Below are 22,998 nucleotides of genomic sequence, written 5' to 3'. Positions count from 1 at the left end.
CCATTGATGTATTTTCTCCCCACGGACCAATTTTTCCGTCGACCTTGAATCTCTCCATGGATGCAGGTTTCCTACATGGTCGTATACTCATGGATGTATTTTTCACAATGAACCTATTTTCCCCATAAACCTGTTATCCGACGTGGTTATATCACCCACTGATGCGTGCAGTTGAAACACAGACCTTAACCAACAGAGGTATTGCTCGATGGACCTGTTGAAACTCACTGAATATATATACCTACTTCACCATGATTCCAGAATAATATCCCCTGTGCACCGATTTCCCCAACTCGGACATTAACTCAATTCACCTAATCCCAGTGGCCTGTTTTCTCACAATCCGTTCATCCATCTACACACCCACCCATCAACGCACATATCCACAACCTTAATACAGTATGGCTCAAAAGTAGGACGACACAAACCAGTCTCTTGCCTTGTCCTACAGGTAGCCCCACCACCCACCCCAATTAAACAATGCACGAACCCCACTCCACCCCACTTAACCAGCCCAACAACCCTTTCCCTCCCTCTCGCCCACTCCATTTTGTCCGCCTGTGAAACAACCAGCCAATCCACCCACCCAGTTACCAACCTACCAACCCGCATATATTGCTCCACAAGTCAGATAACCCTCAATTCAACACACACACACACACACACACACACACACGCACACAGAGGCGGGGTGGATTTCCTTACACGAAAGATGAGTCTCACCACTTAACTCTGTCGATAGAAAATAGTACTGGGTTCTCTTTACATGGAGTTTGCCAGGCCATAGATAAGAGGCTTCATTCCGGCTACATACACATGATTTTATGCGATGAGTAAATATGGTGCTCAAGCTAAACAGGGAATTTTTCCTTTCGCTGACGAAGTTTATTTATCCCAGGATAACGTCTACTCGGACAAAATGAAAGATGGGTTTTGTTCTGCGTAACGCCAGTTGACTCAAATAATTTGGCAGGCCGCGTAACTTCTGTTAGATGCCTTATGTTCGCATTTTTTTCTCTCTCTGGTGGTTGGCACCTGGAGATTTTTGGCGAATTCATAAGTATTTTTCTCATTAACGATATTTCTCTCTGGACAGAGGCAAATTACTTAAGCAGCTTTTTGCTAAATCAACAGCATTTATCTCCTAATTCATTATTCAAACGAAATCAATAATATATATTGTTACGGAACAGAGAAAGATAATGTACACTTTAAGTGAGAATACGAAGAGTCACTACTGTCCCGTAAAGTTCCAGGTTCAAAACAAAAGAGTTAGGTAAAATTACAAGTTAAAGTTTAATGCTCAAACTAACAACAAAACATTCAGGACTCATAAGGATAATGTAATGGCAAATAAACAGGTTAAATATATGGTTAACTGCAATAGCCTCTATTAACACGAAATTAGCTAGAGTAAATTTATCTAAGTCAGCCCTGATAAAATGAGATACCAGATAATACTCAGTGAATGCCAGATAAATAATTACAGATACAAACTATTATCAAAAATGACTGACATAACCCAACATTAATCAAAAACCTCACTAGGCCCAAGAATTAACCCTATGCTACACAGTACAAGAAAAAATGCAATAACACTTATACTCAAATTACACACAGCTGCTAGATGTTTGTAGATTTCTTGAACACTCACAATAATAATAACTGTACAGGGGAGGACAGAGATGTGAACAAAAAGAGGAGCAGATCTAAGTGGCAATGATGCAGAGACTGAGCTCATTATATAGGGGCCAGCAGAGCCTGATACAACTTGTAAGAAGGACGCGCAAATGAAGCCATGGGGACAAAGAGCTGAAAATCCCGCACTGTATAACAGAGAGAACGACTTACTCTACTATAACGGTAGAAGGGGGGGACTGAGGCAGAACACGCTCGTGATCAAACATGCAGCAACTGTGCGTTAAAATTACACAAAGGATGATGAAATCATAGGCTATGTAACACCTACCCACAAAGAAAAAGAAATTTACAAAGGAAATTTCTTATTACTCTAAAACAATCTGTCTAAAGTCTAGATAAGCAATCTGCAATAACATTTTCTTTCCCCTTGACATGTTGTATGTCTAATGAATACTCCTGAAGAAGTAGACTCCATCTTGTCAATCTCTGATTTTTATCTTTAAACTTACTAAGGAATTTCAGTGGGTTATGATCGGTATAAATGACTATGGGGTCAAAACCAGAACACAAATAAAATGAAAAATGCTGTAAACCCAAAATCAAGGCCAAAAGCTCTTTCTCAATAGTTGAGTAGTTCTTTTGAGGTGGAGTGAACTTTTTACTGTAATAAGATACAGGATGTTCAATACCCTGATCATCCTCTTGCAGCAAAACAGCCCCAGCTCCTGTATCACTTGCATCAACAGCCATCTTAAAAGGCTTAGCAAAATTTGGAGTAGCGAGCACTGGCTGACTTAATAGAATAGCTTCAAGTTTGTTGAAAGAGGATTCACAGTTATCGGTCCAGACAAATTCAACTCATTTTTTCAGTAGGTCTGTAAGTGGTGATACAAGAATAGAAAAGTTAAGAACAAATCTCCTGTAATAACCTACCATTCCCAAAAATCTTTGTAGCTCTTTCCTACTTTTAGGTCTGGGAAGATCACTTATAACCTGAACCTTAGCTCCTGGTGGTGCAACATGTCCATCACCAAGTACATACCCAAGGTACTGAATTTTAGCTTGACCAAACTCACACTTTGATAAATTAGCTACAAGATTAGCATGAACTAAACGGTCAAGAAATTTACTGACATGGCATAGGTGATCTTTCCAGTTGTCACTGAAAATTAATACATCATCAATATAAACAACACACCCTGCCAAACCCTCTGTTACAACATTCATGAGCTTCTGAAATGTGGCTGGTGCATTCTTCATACCATACGGCATTACAGAACATGCAAAAGCCTTTCCTAGTGTTACAAAACATGAGATCTCCCTAGCACGTTCAGTCATAGGTACTTGCCAGTATCCCTTTAACAAATCAAACTTACTTATGTATCTAGCCTTTCCGATCTTGTCTATGCAATCTTCCACGCGAGGGAGAGGGTAAGTGTCTGTTTTGGTTATCTGATTAACACGTCTGTAGTCGTTGCAAAGCCTCTGTGACCCACCTGGCTTAGGGACTAGAGTGACAGGAGAACTCCACTCGCTCTGACAGGGCTCAATCATCTTGTGGTCCAACAGGTAGCCATGCTCCTTCTGGATGAGAGGAACTTTCACTGGGTTCACACGGTAAGGAGGCAATTTAATTGGCTTTGCGTCTCCAACATCGACATCATGCATCAACACAGTGGTTCTTCCTGGAGTGGCACGGAACACTTGCGGGTACTTCTGCAGTAATGCCGAAAACTCCTGCCTTTCCTCGGGAGGTAGATGAGAAAGCTTAGTCTGGAGATCATTCATGATATCAGGATTCTTCCCCAAACTATCACTCAGGCTCATTCTGCATGGGAGAGCTTCACTTGCAGACTCGGGTGGAACAGCTACAGAGCAGACTGGATTATTTTCGTCCCGCCTGTGATATAACTTTAGCATGTTGATCTGACATAGTTGCTTGCTCTTTCTACGATCTGGTGTGGCGATGACATAGCTGACATCACTGAGTTTCTTCTCCACGAAATAAGGGCCACTAAACTTGGCTTGAAGAGGTTACCCATGAACTGGTAGCAGAGTCAAAACCTGATCTGGCTGAAAGTGGCGCAACCTGGACTTCTTGTCATACCAAGTCTTCATCTTCTCCTGAGCAGCTCCTAAATTCTCTCTTGCCAGCTGTAAAGCAGTGGACAGCCGTTCTTTGAACTTCATCACATACTCCAGCAGGTTGACGTCATCTTCCTCCGACAGCCAGCATTCCTTGAGTAGCTAAAGGGGTCCTCTTACTTCATGGCCAAACAGTAGTTCAAAAGGTGAGAAGCCCAGTGATTCATTTGGAGATTCTCTTGCAGCAAACACAACGAATGGAAGACCTTTATCCCAGTCTTTCTGATGTTCCAAACAGTATTTCTTGAGCATCGATTTGAGTGTTTGATGATATCTCTCCAACGCTCCTTGAGTCTGGGGATGGTAAGCTGAAGACGTGATCTGGGTGATGCCCAACTCTTTCAGAGACTGCTTCAAAACATTTGACATGAAATTACTTCCTCGGTCTGACTGTACCTCCTTGGGCAGACCAAACTTTGTGAAGAACCATAGCATTTCCTTAACCACGTTCTTTGCTGAGATATTTCTAAGTGGAATGGCTTCAGGATAACGACTAGACATATCAATCAGGGTCAACACATAAGAAAATCCTGAAGAAGTCTTAGGAAGAGGGCCCACAATATCCACCAACACACGGGTGAAAGGCGCCTCAAAAGGAGGAATGGGAACTAGAGGTGCAACCTTTTCGGTCTGATTACACTTCCCCACAACTTGACAGGTGTGACAAGACTTACAATACCAGGAAACATCCCTGAAGATACCTGGCCAGTAGAAGTGTTTCAAAATGCGTGCCACAGTCTTCCTCACTGCAAGGTGTCCTGCCAAACTGGAATCATGAGCCACTCTAATGATATCCTGCCTACAAACACGAGGGATGACAACTTGATGTACAACCTCCCATTCACAGTCGGCTGATGCTGTTGGGGGTCTCCACTTCCTCATAAGTACTCCTGACTTTACATAATAACAATTAGAAGCACCGGCTGACTCTTCTTCACTGTAAGCAGAGTTAGCTAGACCTTTCAACTCAGGGTCAGCAACCTGCAACTCAACCAACTCTTGACGAGACAAATTATCAACACTACGGGGTACTGCCTCATCTGGTGAGTGGTCCAAATTAGCAAGAAAAGTGTCAGCTAGGATAACATCATCATCATCATCATTATCCTCTAAATCACCAGTAACTTTAGACTTAGCCCTAGTGACAGCACATGCAGGGAACACATCAGGGACATCACAATCCTGGGACGCAACCAATGGCTCACTAGACAACTGAGGAGCTGGACACACTTGATTTCCACCAATATCATTTCCAAGTAAGAAAGTTACACCTGACATTGGGAGTGTCTCAACCAACCCAACCATAACGGAACCATTAACAAAACCAGACTCTAAATTCACTCTGCACAGAGGGACAGAGAAGTAATTATTCCCTACACCTTGTAAGATTACAGTTTCATCAGAGGAATTAACATTAGAGCCTAGAACACTGGTCAGCATAAGGGATTGGCAAGCACCTGTATCACGATATATTTGAACTTATTTCTTGTCATTACTGTCCAGAGGACTGACAAAACCATCAGACAGGAAATTAGCACATGAACTCTTGAGAGTGTCACCCACGTTACTGCTCAAAAGAGGAGCTCCATCATGAGAATTTAAGTTTCCCCTCAAAGCAGGTTCAGTTAACTCAGTTAAAGAATTCTGGGTACTCTCAAGGGTGGACACTAGACCAATTGACAATATTTAAAGACTCCTTTTTGTTCACATCACGCTGTCTCCTGAAACATCTCTCCGTAGTATGACCAAGCTTACTACAATAAGTACATTTACTTTTCTGAAATCTAGAGGTGAAGCTGGTATTTACTTCCTGAGAAACATCATCCTTATTCTCTTTCCTGTTACCTGTACTCTGAGTAGAGGCAACGTACTTACTCTCAGCTTTCCCTTTTTCTCTAGAATATCTCTTGTGAGTGAGAACATACTCATCAGCTAAAACTGCAGCATCAGACAAATTAACTATTCTTTTCTCATCAAGATATAGGCTTACATCTTTACTAATACACCTTTTGAAATCCTCCAGCAAAATCATCTGCTTAAATTTACCAAAATCAGAATCCACATTCTTAGAATTTAACCACTGCTCTAACAGATCTTCTTTCATTTTTGCATACTCAACATGGGATTGCTTATCTTGCTTATAAGTTGTCCTAAATTTTACTCTATAAGCTTCAGGAACAAGCTCATAGGCCTTAAGAATCAAGCTTTTAACAACATCATAATTATCACATTGATCCTGAGGCAAAGATGCATAAGTTACTTGAGCTTTACCGGTGAGAACAGTTTGAAGGAGTACTGGCAAATACTTTTTGGGCCAATTAAAACCTGTAGCTACCCTCTCAAACAACTGAAAATACTTTGTTAAATCAGATTCATTAAAAGGAGGGACAAGTTTAACATTTTTAGCCACATCAAAATCATCAGAGCTAGATGATCCAGTTCCACCTTGTTTCATGCGATACTCATGGTCTGCCTGAATCCTAGCAATTTCAACTTGTGCCTCAGCCTCCTTAGCTTTTGCCTGAAATTCAGCCTCCTTAGCCTGTGCTTGAAATTCAGCTTCCTTCACACGAGACTCCGCCTCCTTAGCCTTTGCCTCCTGCAGGGCTAGCTGTAACTTAGCTAATTCAATCTGCGTTTGCTCATTTGGAGGAGTTACATTAAACAATCTTTTATTAATCATGCCAACAATTTGATCTTTAGAATGATGAGAGTGAACTGCAATTCCCAATTGTTGAGCAACAAGCTTAAGTTCATTCTTTGTTCTGTTTTCTATATCACACACTGTTTGCACATTTGACAAAAAATCTTTGGCTTCATCAAGTGTAGAAATAGTAGCCATCATGAATATATCACAGTCACAAAATATCAAACAATATCCTTATGATAATATCCTGAATATCCTGATGAGAGGTCGCCAAATTTATGTTACGGAACAGAGAAAGATAATGTACACTTTAAGTGAGAATACGAAGAGTCACTACTGTCCCGTAAAGTTCCAGGTTCAAACCAAAAGAGTTAGGTAAAATTACAAGTTAAAGTTTAATGCTCAAACTAACAACAAAACATTCAGGACTCATAAGGATAATGTAATGGCAAATAAAGAGGTTAAATATATGGTTAACTGCAATAGCCTCTATTAACACGAAATTAGCTAGAGTAAATTTATCTGTCAGCCCTGATAAAATGAGATACCAGATAATACTCGGTGATGCCAGATAAATAATTACAGATACAAACTATTATCAAAAATGACTGACATAACCCAACATTAATCAAAAACCTCACTAGGCCCAAGAATTAACCCTATGCTACACAGTACAAGAAAAAATGCAATAACACTTATACTCAAATTACACACAGCTGCTAGATGTTTGGAGATTTCTTGAGCACTCACTATAATAATAACTGTACAGGGGAGGACAGAGATGTGAACAAAATGAGGAGCAGATCTAAGTGGCAATGATGCAGAGACTGAGCTCATTATATAGGGGCCAGCAGAGCCTGATACAACTTGTAAGAAGGACGCGCAAATGAAGCCATGGGGACAAAGAGCTGAAAATCCCGCACTGTATAACAGAGAGAACGACTTACTCTACTATAACGGTAGAAGGGGGGGACTGAGGCAGAACACGCTCGTGATCAAACATGCAGCAACTGTGCGTTAAAATTACACAAAGGATGATGAAATCATAGGCTATGTAACAATATATATATATATATATATATATATATATATATATATATATATATATATATATATATATATATATATATATATATATATATATATATATATATATCACAAAGCAAGGCAAGTTTTTGTGACTGATGGAAGAAATACACACACTGTGGCCTGGTTTCAATGGATCACATGAATCCAGGGTTTCTCATCCCTTGCATTTCCCTGCGCCAGTCTGCCTCCACCTCATTATTCCAAAATTCACGGGCACCCACCATACACGCTCTCTCTCTCTCTCTCTCTCTCTCTCTCTCTCTCTCTTTTTAACAAATGAATGCTTCGAACTTGTTCAATCTGTGTTCGCTGGTTCAGACCTACAGGAGGTCGTGGAGTGGAACCAAATATACATATTTATCACTTGCTTGGCTCTATACGAGAAAACTTATTAAATAATCAGTATGATATATTCGTGTTATCAGAGTCAAATTTTCAAAGTAAATATTACTATTGCTTTATCCATTAGTACAAGCCCAAAGCTGAAGGAATATTTTTCGACAGAAATGCATCGAAGGCAACTTCTGTGCTCGTGAATGCGACGCTGCCACATACACAGGTTGGCTGGACGAGGGTGGTTAAGAAATCCTGTCCGCAATAGTACAAACAACAGTTTTAGGAGTAAATCAAAACCATTATAGTCGTAATAAAACCGCAAAACGGTGGCCGAGAACACAAAATACGTAACTTCCACAATTGTACTCTGAATTAGTTCGGAAACATTCAGAATTGTATCTAAAATCCAGAAAACATCACAGCGTGAAAAAATTTCAAATCGTAGGAAATGGGTAAAAATGCTGTATGTGGTAACACGTACGGTTGCGAGCAGATGACTCGAGGCCACCTAGTCCACCAAGAAGTTGGTGTTTTATCTGGCAACAGTGGTAGCTGTGGACTTGACCGAGATTCAGTCTGCTGTTCAGGCGAAACAAACCCAGTGATAATTTGTCAATTGGCTGTTCTAATTGGTCTCCAATCAATATTATGTAAGTAAACGTATAATACTGTTAATGATAAACGTGTCATAGATGTGGTAGATATATTTATAACCATAGTATTACAACTGGCATCCATTCATGTGACACGGGTATCCCGAGCGTGCAGCTCCATCACCACCTTGGTTTGTGATAGAGGCACCACGTGATGTCACGTATTGGGGGTGGAACTAGTTGACCCGTTCATGATAAACATTTAAACGGAGTAATCGTTCGACTTTATCACTCGAGTATTAAAGAAACATTGTTTTTCTCTGTCAAAACAAACCTATTACATCTCATATACGTTAAATACGGCAGCCAACCACTTGCTCCCTCACCCCCCTCCCATCCCACATTCCACCTCGTCCCCCCCTTCCTCACCCACCACCCTCAATATACCTCCCACACACCCCTCCCCTTGTTCCGCCTACTGTGGTGTGAACCTTTAACTGGCTCATCTGGTTTGGAGTCAGAGGTCGACGAAAGTGAGGTTAACAGTGAGGGATGACTGGCATGACGGTGTTTTTGGTGATAATGCTGGGTTGCGGGAAAGCCGATAACTCTACGGCATATCTCTTCCAAACTGGTAAAGGCTGTTTGGTTCATGAGGATAGTCGAAAAAAAAAAAAAATACCGATATCCGTGTGTCTTATATGAATGAACGCACCATTATTTGGATGCCTGTGTTGTAATACTGTTATAAATATATCTACTACGTATATGACACGTTAATCATTATCAGTATTATACGTTTTCTTGCATGTTATTGATTGGAGACCAGTTAGAACAGCACATTGACAAATTATCACTGGGTTTGTTTCGCCCGAACTGCTGACGGAATCTCGGTCAAGTTCACAGCTACCACTGTTGCCAGATAAACACCAAGATGTTGGTGGACTAGGTGGCCTCGGGTCATCTGCTCCCAACTGATCAAAGTCAAAAGTCGTGACGCGGTTTTGTCCTATTATGTGCAAAACTTGAAACATTATGAAAGCTCTATCTCAGTTACATGTTCGTGGTTGGCTAGCCTGACTTCCTGAAGCTTCATATCTGCTGCTGATGGGATGAATGAACCCATGATATTCCGAGGCCTTAACATCGACTTGCAAGAATTGCTGAGCCCGAACTTCGTATGAGAGACGAAATGCCAAAGGTTAGGCGGTGATCACCTGACATTTCATCTTGCATATTACCAAAAAAAGGAAGCAGAGCTACTATAACATGGTAAGGAGAGGTCAAACAACATGCATCCAACTAAAAGTAATATAAGTGGAATGATCTTCCTTTATTTATGGGAAACGAATCCTGAACAGAAAGCTCAAACATTTGGTATAGGCATAAACATAGAACCGTCATCGTTCAGGTCGTCCTCGTCTTACCACACCCCTATAGGACCAAGAAATAATCACAACTATGGAAGCAGGACCCGCAAGCAGTGTTTACTCGGTAAGAAAGAAGTGAACCTGGAATGAAGCACATGAACAACTGTGCGCAGAGTTCGGTTGTCTGGTCTATGAGTTCGAACTCCTCTGTGGGATTCAGTTTGCCAGCCATTCTAAAAGAAAAAAAAAAAAAAAAGAATAACTTTGTTCTCATGTGATGAATGTTATTTTTTTTTTATAACTAATAATGTGTCAGGTCATAATTATCAACTTGATTAGCTAATATACAGTTAATAAAGATGGAGAACTGACTTCCGAACACATGTTTAGCTAATTGATTTGTAAAATTGCGAGTGTGGTCATAAAAAAAAATACAAGAAGCTTCATAAATACTAAATAAAAACGCAGTCAGAAAAATTTAATAATTGTGTAGATTAGTTTCCTCGCTACAAAAAAATTATACGCTGACATCCGCAGGCCGGTCATCTAGAGCAAATGGCAACTCGTCAGTGCTACCAAACTATCGTTCGACACAAAGACGACTGCTCCAAAACTTTAGTCTTTGACCAGATATTTTCACCAAATTTCACTAAACGACTTTTGTCTTTGTACGATGAAATTGATTCGCATCAAAAGAAGGCCCGCATCAAAAGAAGGTTTTAAGCATGAGTACCGTTTCATAACGTGAAAACAACTTGGAAATTCAGAGATAAAACGGATATTAATTTTATCTAACTAGGATTTTAAAATGTCATCTTCAGCCTCCTGATCAAATTTCTTCGTGGAATATTTTCCCAGTATGACGGTTCGTGGGATCACTATTAATAAATATCTCCCAGAAATTATAGAAATGATTAAAAAGGAAATTATTTAGTATTGAATACATGATAAATGTCATAGGAGAATGTAAAAACGTAGGTATTCAAAGGTATACAATTTATAAAGATTCAATGGTTCCTCATATAGGGTGCTCGAACGTCCACCGGAAACTGTTGGGTAATTATTGTTGAGATTGACTGGATTTTTAGTTAAGGAATAGAATCTATTCGCTTTCTCATTTTAATACGTCATAAACATGACCATTGATAAAAAGGAGTGCCAGTTGTGAACTAGTTGGATGTTTGTATACGACTGGGGATAGTTAAAAATTTTTCATGAGTGATGGCCGTATAAACATGTTTTGAGGCGAAATTATTGAGATGCATCTTCCAAAATGTGTATTAATTCGTTGGGAAACGCCCAATTACTTCCAAAACTTTGAAGAAACGTCTGAGGATAAAGAAAACATATTTCATAAAAGATGTAACAAGAAATTGAGCTGACATCAGATGTGTTTAAGAACAAATACTTTCACTTGATGTCAGGTCTCCTAAACAAGTGAGATATTTCAAATAAAGGATTTCTTTCTTATCTGAAGCAGTAACGTTTTAAAGCTGAATCGACTGCCCTGATTTAATTTAAAAAAGAGAAGAGTGCACACTACGAAGGATATCCACATTGCCTTGGCCAAAATCTCTCAAAACTGTTATATCTCGTGAGAAGGAATATTGATGAGCCTTTGTCTTTCACAGAAATTGCTGTGAGAAAGTATAAATACATCCCCAGTACCGAGATATATAGTTAATTACCATTTATACCTGTATTCCTCATCTCAGTAGATATATAGTGAATGACAGCTAAAAAAAAGGAACATTGAAAAAAAACCTATTGAACTATATTAGTTTCGTCTGAAGATTATTTTGATTTTCACGCTGGAAAGAGGCTCATTTGTGACATTTCTTTTCATTTGTAGTGGTAAGGTTAGCAAAAAAAAAAAAAAAAAGGTGCAAGTTTTGTTACAGTAAATCCAACCGCATTACAAGTAATTCAAAATTATTATACTGGTGATAACAAAAACTGAATAATTGATGGCAAAAACATTAAATTTGCAACTTCCACAAATACTCTCATCATCATGGAAGCACTCCGAATTGGATATAAAATTCATAGAAACCGTCTATGAATGAAAACATACCGACTCGGGAGAAAAAAAAAATCAGTAACAAGGCTAAATGAGGTAAACCTGATGTTTGGAACTGACTCACAAAACTTAATAAAGTATAAATACTATCCCAGCATTTATAGCATTATTCGTCAATTCCGTACACATAGAGTGGGTGACAGCTTAAAAAAAAAAAAATGAAGGCTTAAGGAACACTGAATGAACTGTACTAATGTCGTCTGAAGATTGTTTGGATGCTTACAGTAGGAAGATTCTTATTTGTGACATTTTTATCTGTAGTAGTAAATTTTAAAAAATGATTTTTATAACGGTAAAAGCAACGGATAAAGGAGTAATTGAAAACTATTATACTGTAGTGATAATACAAACCACATTATGTTGGGAGAAAACACAAAATAAGCAACCCACCAATTTAGTCCAAATTAGTTGGGAAACAGAATTGTATCTAAAATTAAGAAAACAATTCTTAGCGTGAAAAAAAAAAATCAAATCGTAAGAATTCAATAACAATTCCGTAATCAAGTACGATGAAACTGATTTGCAGCAAATGAAGGCCGGTATTTTAGAGATTTTAACATAAAGAGTTTCGTTTCATTAGAGACGAGTTAACAACTTGTGAATTTAGAGATAAAACGGATATTAATTTTATCTGAATAACTAGGTCTTTAACCCTCCTGATCAAATTTAAACGTGGAATGTCTTCCCAGTATAACGGTTCGTGTGATATCACTATATTTATGAAGGAAAAATCCCCGAAATTATAGAAATGGTTTAAAAACAAATTGATTAGGCACTGACTATATTATAAATATCATAGGAAAATGTAAAAACGTATGTATTCTGGAATATTCTCTTTATAAACATTCCTTGCTTCCTCAATATGCATTAAAAAAAAAAAAAAAAAAGCGTGCAGGAACATCCAACTGAATTGTTGTATATCTCGTGTAGAGGTTGACTGGATTTTTAATTTAGGATCTGTATGTATTCCCTTTTCTATTTTCATACGTCATAAACGCGACTTCATTGACAAAAACGAATGCCAATTGTAATCTAGTTATGGCTGATGATATACGACTGGGGATAGTTGAAAACTATTTTACTTTGGTGATGGTCGTATAAACATTTCCTGGGGCGACATTACTAATTATGCATCTTCCGAAAGTTTACTCAAAATTCATGGAGAAACGCACAATTACATGGAATACAGAGGAAATTTCTCAGAATAAAAAGATTTCACTTTGGGGAAAAAAAAAAAAACTCACAAAGAGATCTGACATAAGATGTGCTTAAGAACAAGGTTTCAATTGATGTGTGGCGTTTCCTAAATGTTCGAGATATTTCAAATAAGAAAGGATTTCTTTTTCATCTGCAGCAGTACCACTTTAAAACTGCATCAAAAAATAATAATTGCACACTATTAAGGTTCGTGTTAAACCATAAGCATCACTGCCTTGGCCAAAATCTATAAAAATAAATTTAAATCGTGAGAAGGATTATTGGTCAGCTTTTGTCTCTAACAAAAACTACAATAAGAAAGTTTAAATAATATCCCAATATCGAGATATAAAATTAATAACCATTAAAACCTGTATTCCTAATCTCCGTAGAAATACAGTGAATGACAGCTACTAGAAGATGATGATTGAAGGAACACAAATTGAACAGTAATAGTTTAGTCTGATAATTATTTGAATTTCTACTCTAGGTATTGGCTCATTTGCGTCTTTTCATTTGTAGTAGTAAAGTTTGGTTTAAAAAATGGTGTAAGTTTTAACAAATCCAACCGCATTACGAGTAATTCAAAACTATTTTACTGAAGTGATAATAGAAACCGCATAATTGAAGCCAAAAACACTAAATATGCAACTTACAGAAACATAATCTACATTATAGTGGGAAACACTACGAATTTTATTTAAAATTCAGAAAATATATTTCTGAGTGAGAACATTACGATTCGGGAGAAAAAAAAAAAAATCAGTAACAAGACTAAATGAGGTAAACCCGTTGTATGAAACTGACACAGAAATTAATAAAAGTATAAATTCTATTCCAGTACCAAAATATATTAATCAGCACTTATAGCTTTATTCTTCAAGTCTGTAAACATAGAGTGAATGACAACTACAAAAAAAGAAATGAAAATGAAGGCTGAGCGAACACTGAATGAACTGAAATAATGTCGTCTGAATATTGTTTGGATTATTACGTTTGGAAGAGGCTAATTTGTGACTTTTATTTCCATCTGTAGAGGTAGTTTAATTAAAAACAAATGACACAAGTTTCGTTACAGTAAAAGCAGCAGATTTAGGAGCAATTCAAAACTATTCTACTGTAGTGATAATAAAATCCGCATAATGGTGGGAGAAAACACAAAATACGTAAATTACACAAATGTATTTTAAATTAGTTGGGAAACATTCAGAACTGTATATAAAATTCAGAAAATATTTCTTAGCCTGAAAAAATTTCAACTCGTAAGAAATCTGCAATAATGCTGTATGTGGTAACACGTGCAAGGAAACTGATTTTCAGCAAAATAATGCCGGTATTTGAAGGTTTTAAGCATAAAGATTATCGTTTCATTAGAGACGTGTAAACGGCTTGGAATATCAGAAATAAAATTATTACTTTTATCTGTATAACTAAGTCTTTAAAAAGATATCTTGGTTCTCCTGATCAAATTTGAAGGTTGAATATTTTCCCAGTATGACGGTTAATGTGATATCACTATCAAAATATATGAAGGTAAAATCTCCATGAAAAGATAGAAATGGTTTAAAAGAAAATTTTTTAGCACAGACTATATGATAAATGTCCTAGAAGAATGCAAAAAGACAGGTATTCTGAGATATACACTTTATAAACATTCCCTGGTTATTCATATGCACATTTTTCTTGTTCATGATAATTTGTGACTTTTCATTTGTAGTGGTACGGTTAGGATTAAAAAATTGTGCAAATTCTGTTAAGGTATATCCAACCGCATTACCAGTAATTCAAAAACTGAATAATATAAGGCAAATGCACTAAATATGCAAATTCCACAAATATCCTCTACATTAGAACGGAAAGACCCCAAATTGTATATAAAATTACAAAAATATTTCTCTGAGAGAACATTACGACTCGGGAGAAAAAAATTAGTAACAATGCTGAGGTAAATGCATGGTATGACACTGACATAATAATTAATAGGAAAAAATAAATACTATCCAAGTACCGATATATATCTATAGTCAGCATTTATAACTTTATTCGTCTAGTTCGCAAACAGAGTGAATGACAGCTACAAAAAAAAAAAAAAAAAAAGGAAATAATGAACGTCTGAAGTTTGGTTAAGTTAGGAATAGGCTCATTTATGACTTTTATTTTCATCTGTAGTGGTAATTTGTTAAAAAAATGGTATAAGCTACAGATTTAGGAGTAAATCAAAACTATTATACTGTCGTGATAATAGAGACCGCATAATGGTGGCCGAAAACACAAAACACGTAACTTCCACAGTTGTACTCTGAATTAGTTGGGAAACAGAATTATATCTAAAATCCAGAAAACACTTCTTAGCGTGAAAAATTTTCAAATCGTGGGATATCTGTAACAGTTTTATGTGGTAACACGGACGATGAAATTGATTCGCATCAAAAGAAGTACGGTAATTAAGGGTTTTAAGCGTGACGAGTATCGTTTCATTAGAGACGTGTAAACAACTTGGAAATTCAGAGATAAAACGGACATTTTTATCTTTATAGCTAGGTCTTTGAAGTGGCTTCTTCGGCCTCGTGATCAAATTTAATTGAGGAATATTTTCCCAGTATGGCAGTTCGTGTTATATCAATATTGATTAAGGTAAAATCTCCCCGAAATTATAGAAATGTTTCAAAAGGGGTATTGACTATATAGTAAATGTCATAGGAGAATGGAAAAACGTAGATACTCTAAGATAGAGAATTTATAAAGATTCAATGGCTCCTCATATAGCATTTTCCTTGTTTATGATAATTAAAAAAAAAAAACAGGGAGCTTCAACGTCCACCTGAACTGTTGGGTATGTATTGTTGAGGTTGACTGGATTTTTGATTTAGGAAGTGTCTATACACTTTCCTATTTTAATACGTCATTGATAAAAAGGAGTGACAATTGTGAACTAGTTAAGGCTGTTTGTATATGACTGGGGATAGTTAAAAACTATTTTTCTGGAGTGATGGCCGTATAAACATGTTTTGAGACGAAATTATGAAATATGCATCTTCCAAAATGTGTACTCAGAATTCGTAGGGAAACCCCCAATTACTTCCAAAACTCTGAAGAAACTTCTCAGGATGAAAAAAATATATTTCATAAACGATGTAACAAGAAATTGATTGACAATGAGAGCAGACATTAGACGTTTTTAAGAACAAACAGTTTCAATTGATGTGTTGGGTCTCCTAAACAAGTGAGATATTTCAAATAAAGAATTTCTTTCTTATCTGAAGCAGTACCGATTTGAGGCTGCATCGACCGTCCTGATTTAATTTAAAAAAAGAAAACAGTGCACACAATGAAGGATGGTGTTAAACCATAAGCCTTGGCCAAAATCTCTCAAACCTGTCATAACTCGTGAGAAGGAATATTGATGAGCCTTTGTCGTTCACAGAAATTACTATGAGAAGGTATAAATACTACCTCAATACCGGCGTATATAATTAATTACCATTTATACTTGTATTTCTCATCTCAGTAGATATATAGTGAATGACAGCTAAAAAAATAAACATTGAAGAAAAACCCATTGAACTATATTAGTTTCGTCTGAAGATTATTTTGATTTTCACGCTGGGAAGAGGCTCATTTGTGACTTTTCTTTTCATTTGTAGTGGTAAGGTTAGCATAAAAAAAAAGGGTGCAAGTTTTGTTACGGTAAATCCAACCGGATTACGAGTAATTCAAAAATAATATACCGGTGATAATAAAAACCGTATAATTGAGGGAAAAAGCATTAAATTTGCAACTTCCACAAATATACTCTCCATTATCACGGAAGCACTCTGAGTTGTATATAAAATTCATAGAAACCCTTTATGAATGAGAACATTAGGACTTGGGAGAAAAAAATCAGTAACAAGGCTCAATGAGGTAAACCCGAGGTTTGAAACTGCCACAAAAATTAATAGAAATAACATCTTCAATTCTGCTACCTCCAACTGTGCCTCCTGTCTTTTTGTCAGTGGTACTGTCTCCATTCCGTACAACATGGCTGGCCTTACTACAGTTATAAACTTTCCCTTTCATTTCTGCAGAGACCCTTCTGTCACAGATCACTCCTGTCACCTTTCTCCACCCACTCAATCCCGCATGCACTCTCTCCGTTCCTTTGTACAGTTGACCCTAAGTATTTGAATTCATCTATCTTTGTCACCTCTACACCTTGCAGCCTCACGGTTCCCCTGTCATCTCTCATTTACACACATGTACTGAGTCTTGCTTCTGCTTACTTTCATTCCCTTTCTCTCCAGTGCGTATCTCCATCTCTCCAGCTCTGCCCCAGTTTCCTCCCGGCTCTCACTACATATCACAATGTCGTCCGCAAACATCGTTGTCCACGGAGGCTCCTGTCTAATCTCATATCAATCTGTCCATCACCATTGCAAACAAGAAGGGACTCAAAGTCGATCCTTGATGCAATCCCACCTCCACCTTGAAACCCTCTTTCCTACTGCACATCTCACTGCTGTTACACTATCGTCGTACATGTCCTTCACCACCCTCACGTACTTCTCTGCCACTCCTGATTTTCTCCTCTCGGTACCCTATCATAAGCCTTCTCCAAGTCTATAAACACACAACGCAACCCCTTCTGGCCTTCTCTGTACTTCTCCATTACCATTCTCAAAGCAAATATGGCGTCTATAGTACTTCTCCCTGGCATGAGACCAAATATCTCCGCAGACCCTCACTTTTCTTCTCAGCCCATCTTCCACCACTCTTTCCCATATCATCATTGCATGGCTGATCAGCTTTATACCACTGCAGCACCGCACTTCACCCTTGTTCTTGAAAGTCGGAACTAGAATACTTTTTCTCCACTCCGGCATCCTCTCACCCTCCAGGATTTTGTTAAGCAATCTGGTAAACCACGTCACAGCCATCTCTCCTAAGCTCCTCCATGCTTCCACTGGTATACCATCTGGGCCCACTGCCTTGCCATCCTTCATCCTCTTCATGGCATTCCTCACTTCCTCTCTGCTGATGTCTTGCACTTCCTGACTCGCTACCTCCAACTCTTCCAACCTTCTCTCATATTTTCTTTATTCATCAACTCTTCGAAATACTACCTCCACCTTCTTAGTACACTCTCCTTACTTGTCATTACATTGCCATCTGCATCCTGAATCATTCTAACATGCTGCACATCCCTCCCAGCTCTGTCTCTCTGCCTGGCTAATCGGTACAGGTCTTTTTTCCCTCGTCTACTATTCAACTTCTCGTACAGCTTCTGATATGCATTTTCTTTTGGCTATGTTCCTCTCCTTATATTCCCGAATGCTTTCTTCGTCTCTGTCTATCTACAGTTTGTTCTTCTTTGCCTGCTTCTTCCTATTTATGCTATCCTGTACTTCCTCATTCCACCAGCAAGTCTCCTTGTCTTCTCTCCTCTGTCCCGATGTCACCCCAAGTACCTTCTTGGCTTTCTCCCTCACCACTTCCGAGATAACTGCCCATCCGTCCTCGTCTTCCCTGCCTTGGAAAGCTTGGCTCACCTCATCCCTAAATTTACTACTGACGTCTTGCTCCTTCAGCTTCCACCACCTAATCCTTGGTTCAGCTCTAACTTTCCTCCTTGTCTTCGCTTTCAGGCTCATCTTTCCAACCAACACCCTATGCTGTCTTACTACACTCTCCCCTGGCACTACCTTACAATCACTAAATTCTTTCAAATTGCATCTACTGCAAAGGATGTAATCTATCTGCGACCTTTCCTCACTCTTATACGTAATCCTGTGCTCCTCCTTCTCCTTGAAATAAGTGTTTACTACAGCATCTCCATCCGTTTTGAAAAAATAAAAAAACCAACTGACCCTCAGCGTTCCTCTCCCCGACACCGTACCTGCCTATCACCTCATCACCACTATTTCCTTCTCCAACATGCCCACATTATCCACATTTACCAAGGTAAAACTCACTCTGAAAGACAATAAATAGTTTACAAAAAAATATTTAGGTACTGATTATCAGATATATAACAAGAGAAAAAAGTAAATACAGCTTTTCTGAGGCAATTTATAAATTAACATGCTCACATATGCTGTTTTATTGTTCATAATGGGATTTTAAAAAATTGCTTGACCTCTCGTCGGTCGTGTTGAGATTATCTGGATATTTAATTTTCGATGAGTATTGTCTTTTTTTCATTCATGATAAAAGGTAGTGCCAATTGTGATTTAGTAACGGATGTTAGGATTCGCTTCTGGGTTAGTTTTAAACTCTTTTACTGGAGCGATGGCTGTATTATTGGTCCAAATCGCTAAATACGCGTGTACTCAAAATTGATGGCAATACACTCATTTCCAAAACTCAGAAGATATTTCTGAGGGAGAAAAAAATCAAATTTAAGAAACATACAATAACAAGAAATCGAATGACTCGGGAAGACACCTTGCTTGTGAGGGTTTAAGAACAATAAGTTTGAATTGATGTGGCGGTCACCGAAACAAACGAGAATTCTATATATTTTTTTTTTTTTTCTGCAATAGAAGTACCTTGAAATTACACAAAGACTCTTGAGTGAATATAAAAAGTATATTTGAACATTAAGAAGGATCGTGTTACACCCTAAGCCACATTTCTTGTCAACTGATATGTCGTGAGATGGAATAATTAGAAACGTCACGAAGAAAATTGAAATAAATATAAAATCTATCGCAATAGAGATATACTGTATAGTAAATTCCCATTCAGAACTTTATTCCCCCTCCCCGTAGACATATTGTGCATGACAGTTACAAATAATCCAGGCTGAAGGACCACTGAATCTATTGCATTACTGTCGACTGGAGATTGTTTTTTTTACTTTACCAAAAGGGTCATTTGTTACTCTTTTCACTTGTTCTGGCTACTTTAGGTTAAGAAATCTTCAAGTTCTTTTCTTAACGTAACAGCATCCGCTTTATTTATAACTGAAAAGTATTATAATCGTTATTAAAATCCGCATAAAGGAACACATTGAAAATGCATCTTCCACCTACGTGCTCTAAATTAGCTGGAAAACACTTCCAGATATCAAAAGTTTAGAAAACATTCCTGAGGGTTAGGAAATGCCGTCGGAAAAAAAAAAAATTAATAAGACCAAATGAGGTAATATGTAAGATTAAACCGATTTACAGTGGAAACGGCTTTAATTTTTTTTTTTTTTTATACCAAGGGACATGTAAAATAGACACGGAAAATAATGTAAATACCTGTAAAATTAGAGATAAAAGGGATCTATTATTTTTCTATTTAACTCTGTTTTTAAAGCATCTTAAGCTCACTGATCGAATACAAAAATGGAGTATTTTCGCAGTATGAAGGTTTGTGTGATATCATTATCCATGTTTAGCTAGGAAAAGTCACACCGACAGGCAATAAATCGTTCGCGAGTAAATTATTTAGGTACTGATTAGCTCATATATAATATCAGAAATAAGTAACTCCATAGCCGACCTGAGTTATACAATTTATAAACATTACTTATTTCCTCATTACGGTATTTAATTGCTCATTATTTGTTTAGAAAAATAATCAAGGAGAGTGAACGTTGACTTGAAGTGCTGTCTGTCGAGTTGAGGTTTTCTATGAGTTTTGTCATATATTTACATCTTTTTTTTCATAGAATGTCTTCAAGGATAAGATTTAGTGCAACTGTGAACTACTTACGGATGAAAGCATAGGCTTTTGGGGTAATTTAAAGCTGTTTTACACGGTAGATGGCTATATAAGGTTATTATTGCTCAAAATCGCTAAAAATGCATTTCCTACGAATGAACTCAAAAAACTTGAAAAAAACTCCCAATTAAATCCAAGCCAGAATAAATTTTTGAAGGTGAAAAAAAAAAAATTCGATACGTGCAGTATAAGAAGAGGTAGAATCTGAGGGTTTAAAAAAAATAAGATTGAAATGATGTGGCAGTCACCGAAAAAAGAAAGAAACCAGACGATTTTTTTTTTTTTTATCTGCAGTATAAGTACTTTCCTATTACATAGACACTACGAGTTGAATAAAAAAAAAAAAAATCCCTCATGAAGGTTATTATTGCATGAAGGTTATTATTGCATGAGCCACATTTCCGATGTAAAAATCTCTCAAAACGATGATATCTCGTGAGATGGAATATTGATGAGCTTTGCTTCTCACCTAAAAATATGTACCAGAAAGTATAAACACTTTCAATACCGAGATATATAATAAACTTTTATAACTTGATTCCTTATCTCCGTAGATATACAGGGTGTTCCAGAAATATGTGCCGAAAATCAGGGGATGTATTCGTGACATAATTGAATGTAAATTACTAAATGACCATATTAGCAAATCTCAATAGTTGTCTAGTTACAGCATCTAACAGGTCTGCTTGAATGTTTTTGACTCCGGGAATTGCTCGTAAATGAAACATTTACCAAGGACAACGATGTATTAACAAAATAAAACAGTATTTCCAGTATGACTAACATTTACGGTAAATGTTCAAAATTCCGCCCTCCTTGCTCGATGCACGCTGCAGCCCGTCGCAGAAGTGACTGACGCACACGTTCGAAGACCCCAGGATTGTTTCGTACACGTGCCGCTCTGTTCTCCACACGGCGCCACAATTCCTCACGGTTTGGAACGTCTGTAGCGTACACTTCGCTTTTAATGTGTCCCCACAGGTAGAAGTCCAGGAGAGTGATGTCAGGAGACCGAGGTAGCCATGACACTGGGCCGCCTCGCCCAATCCATCGTCCAGGAAACACATCATTTAAGTAATCCCTTGTAATATGCCAATAATGGGCCAGAGCACCATCATGCTGAAACCACATCCTTTTCCGTATTCCAATGGGCACATCCTCCAGCAGCAGTGGTAGTGTGTCCTCAAGAAAACGTCTATGTTGCACCATTCAGCCGCAGGGGTAGAAGGTATGGACCAGTCAGATAGTCATCAATGATGCCTGCCCATACATTGATTGTAAATCGTACCTGATGACCTCGTCAAGCCATTACATGTGGGTTGTCACCAGATCAAGTATGCCAGTTCTGTAAATTAATGGTGCCATCTCTCCCGAATGTTGCCTCATCAGTAAATAGCACAAGTGCTGGAAATTGACCGTTTTCAGCATGCCTCCTTAACAGTCACTGGCAAAACTGCATCTTTGGAAGATAGTCCACATCAGTTAAAACTTGTACTTTCTGATGGTGGTATGGATGTAGATGATGTTGATGTAGAGTTCGCCACACTGTCACCACTGGCAGCTGCAGAGCATGAGCAATCTGTCGAGTACTTATTTTAGGATCATCCTCAAACATTTGTAGTATCCGGTCCTCCATGTTGTCCATGTGAATGTCCCGTGGTCGTCCTCTGTCACCCGGAATTGCGCGTTGACGAACGGTACCAGTCTCACGTATACGACGATCAACTGCGAGAAATGTTCGCCAGGGTGGCACTCTGCGGTTCGGATAACGTTCCCTGTACAGCCATACTGCTGCCGCAGCACTACCCCTAGCTTCACCCAGTGTCAGGTGCATATCTGCATAGTCACCATTGCAGTATTGCTCCATGTCTGCTTGCGTGTGGTTCTCTAAAACTGATTGATCCACACGTTCAGCTTTCGATCTCTGGTAGACGGGTGTTGCTGGGTGAGAACACCCGTCCTTCCACTACCCCTCGACATCACCTTGCTGGTTCGCCACCCCCACCCTTCCTTCCTCATACACCATCCCCACTCAACCACCCAACAACACCTTTGTCGTTAATGGCATGTTACCATGTAAAGGGTGATAACACTATCTGATACTGCACACACGAACGTATCATTACGATTCTCATTACTAATGTACAGGCTATCACATACTGTACATTCTACAGTTTTCGGCACATTCCTGACAAACTTGTCAACTTT

At 38.1% G+C, this 22,998-nt stretch overlaps 1 protein-coding gene across 1 annotated transcript in view; it reads left to right on the top strand.

Annotated features, from left to right (window-relative positions):
* LOC145396303 (uncharacterized) overlaps positions 1-21,446 on the top strand; it is a gene marked incomplete at its 5' end in the record, with an annotated part of 47,129 nt that extends 25,683 nt beyond the window's left edge. Inside the window, one exon of the mRNA XM_080269705.1 lies at positions 21,345-21,446. Within this exon, the coding sequence (XP_080125831.1) occupies positions 21,345-21,446 (102 nt within the window). The remainder of the gene's footprint in view (positions 1-21,344) is intronic.
* Positions 21,447-22,998: the final 1,552 nt, after the last annotated feature.

Source organism: Coenobita brevimanus, chromosome 36 (assembly GCF_032717465.1).
Source record: "Coenobita brevimanus isolate Jiangsu-jjx chromosome 36, ASM3271746v2, whole genome shotgun sequence".
Classification (NCBI taxonomy): Eukaryota; Metazoa; Arthropoda; class Malacostraca; order Decapoda; family Coenobitidae; genus Coenobita; species Coenobita brevimanus.
This window is presented reverse-complemented; position numbering and strand designations above follow the sequence as displayed.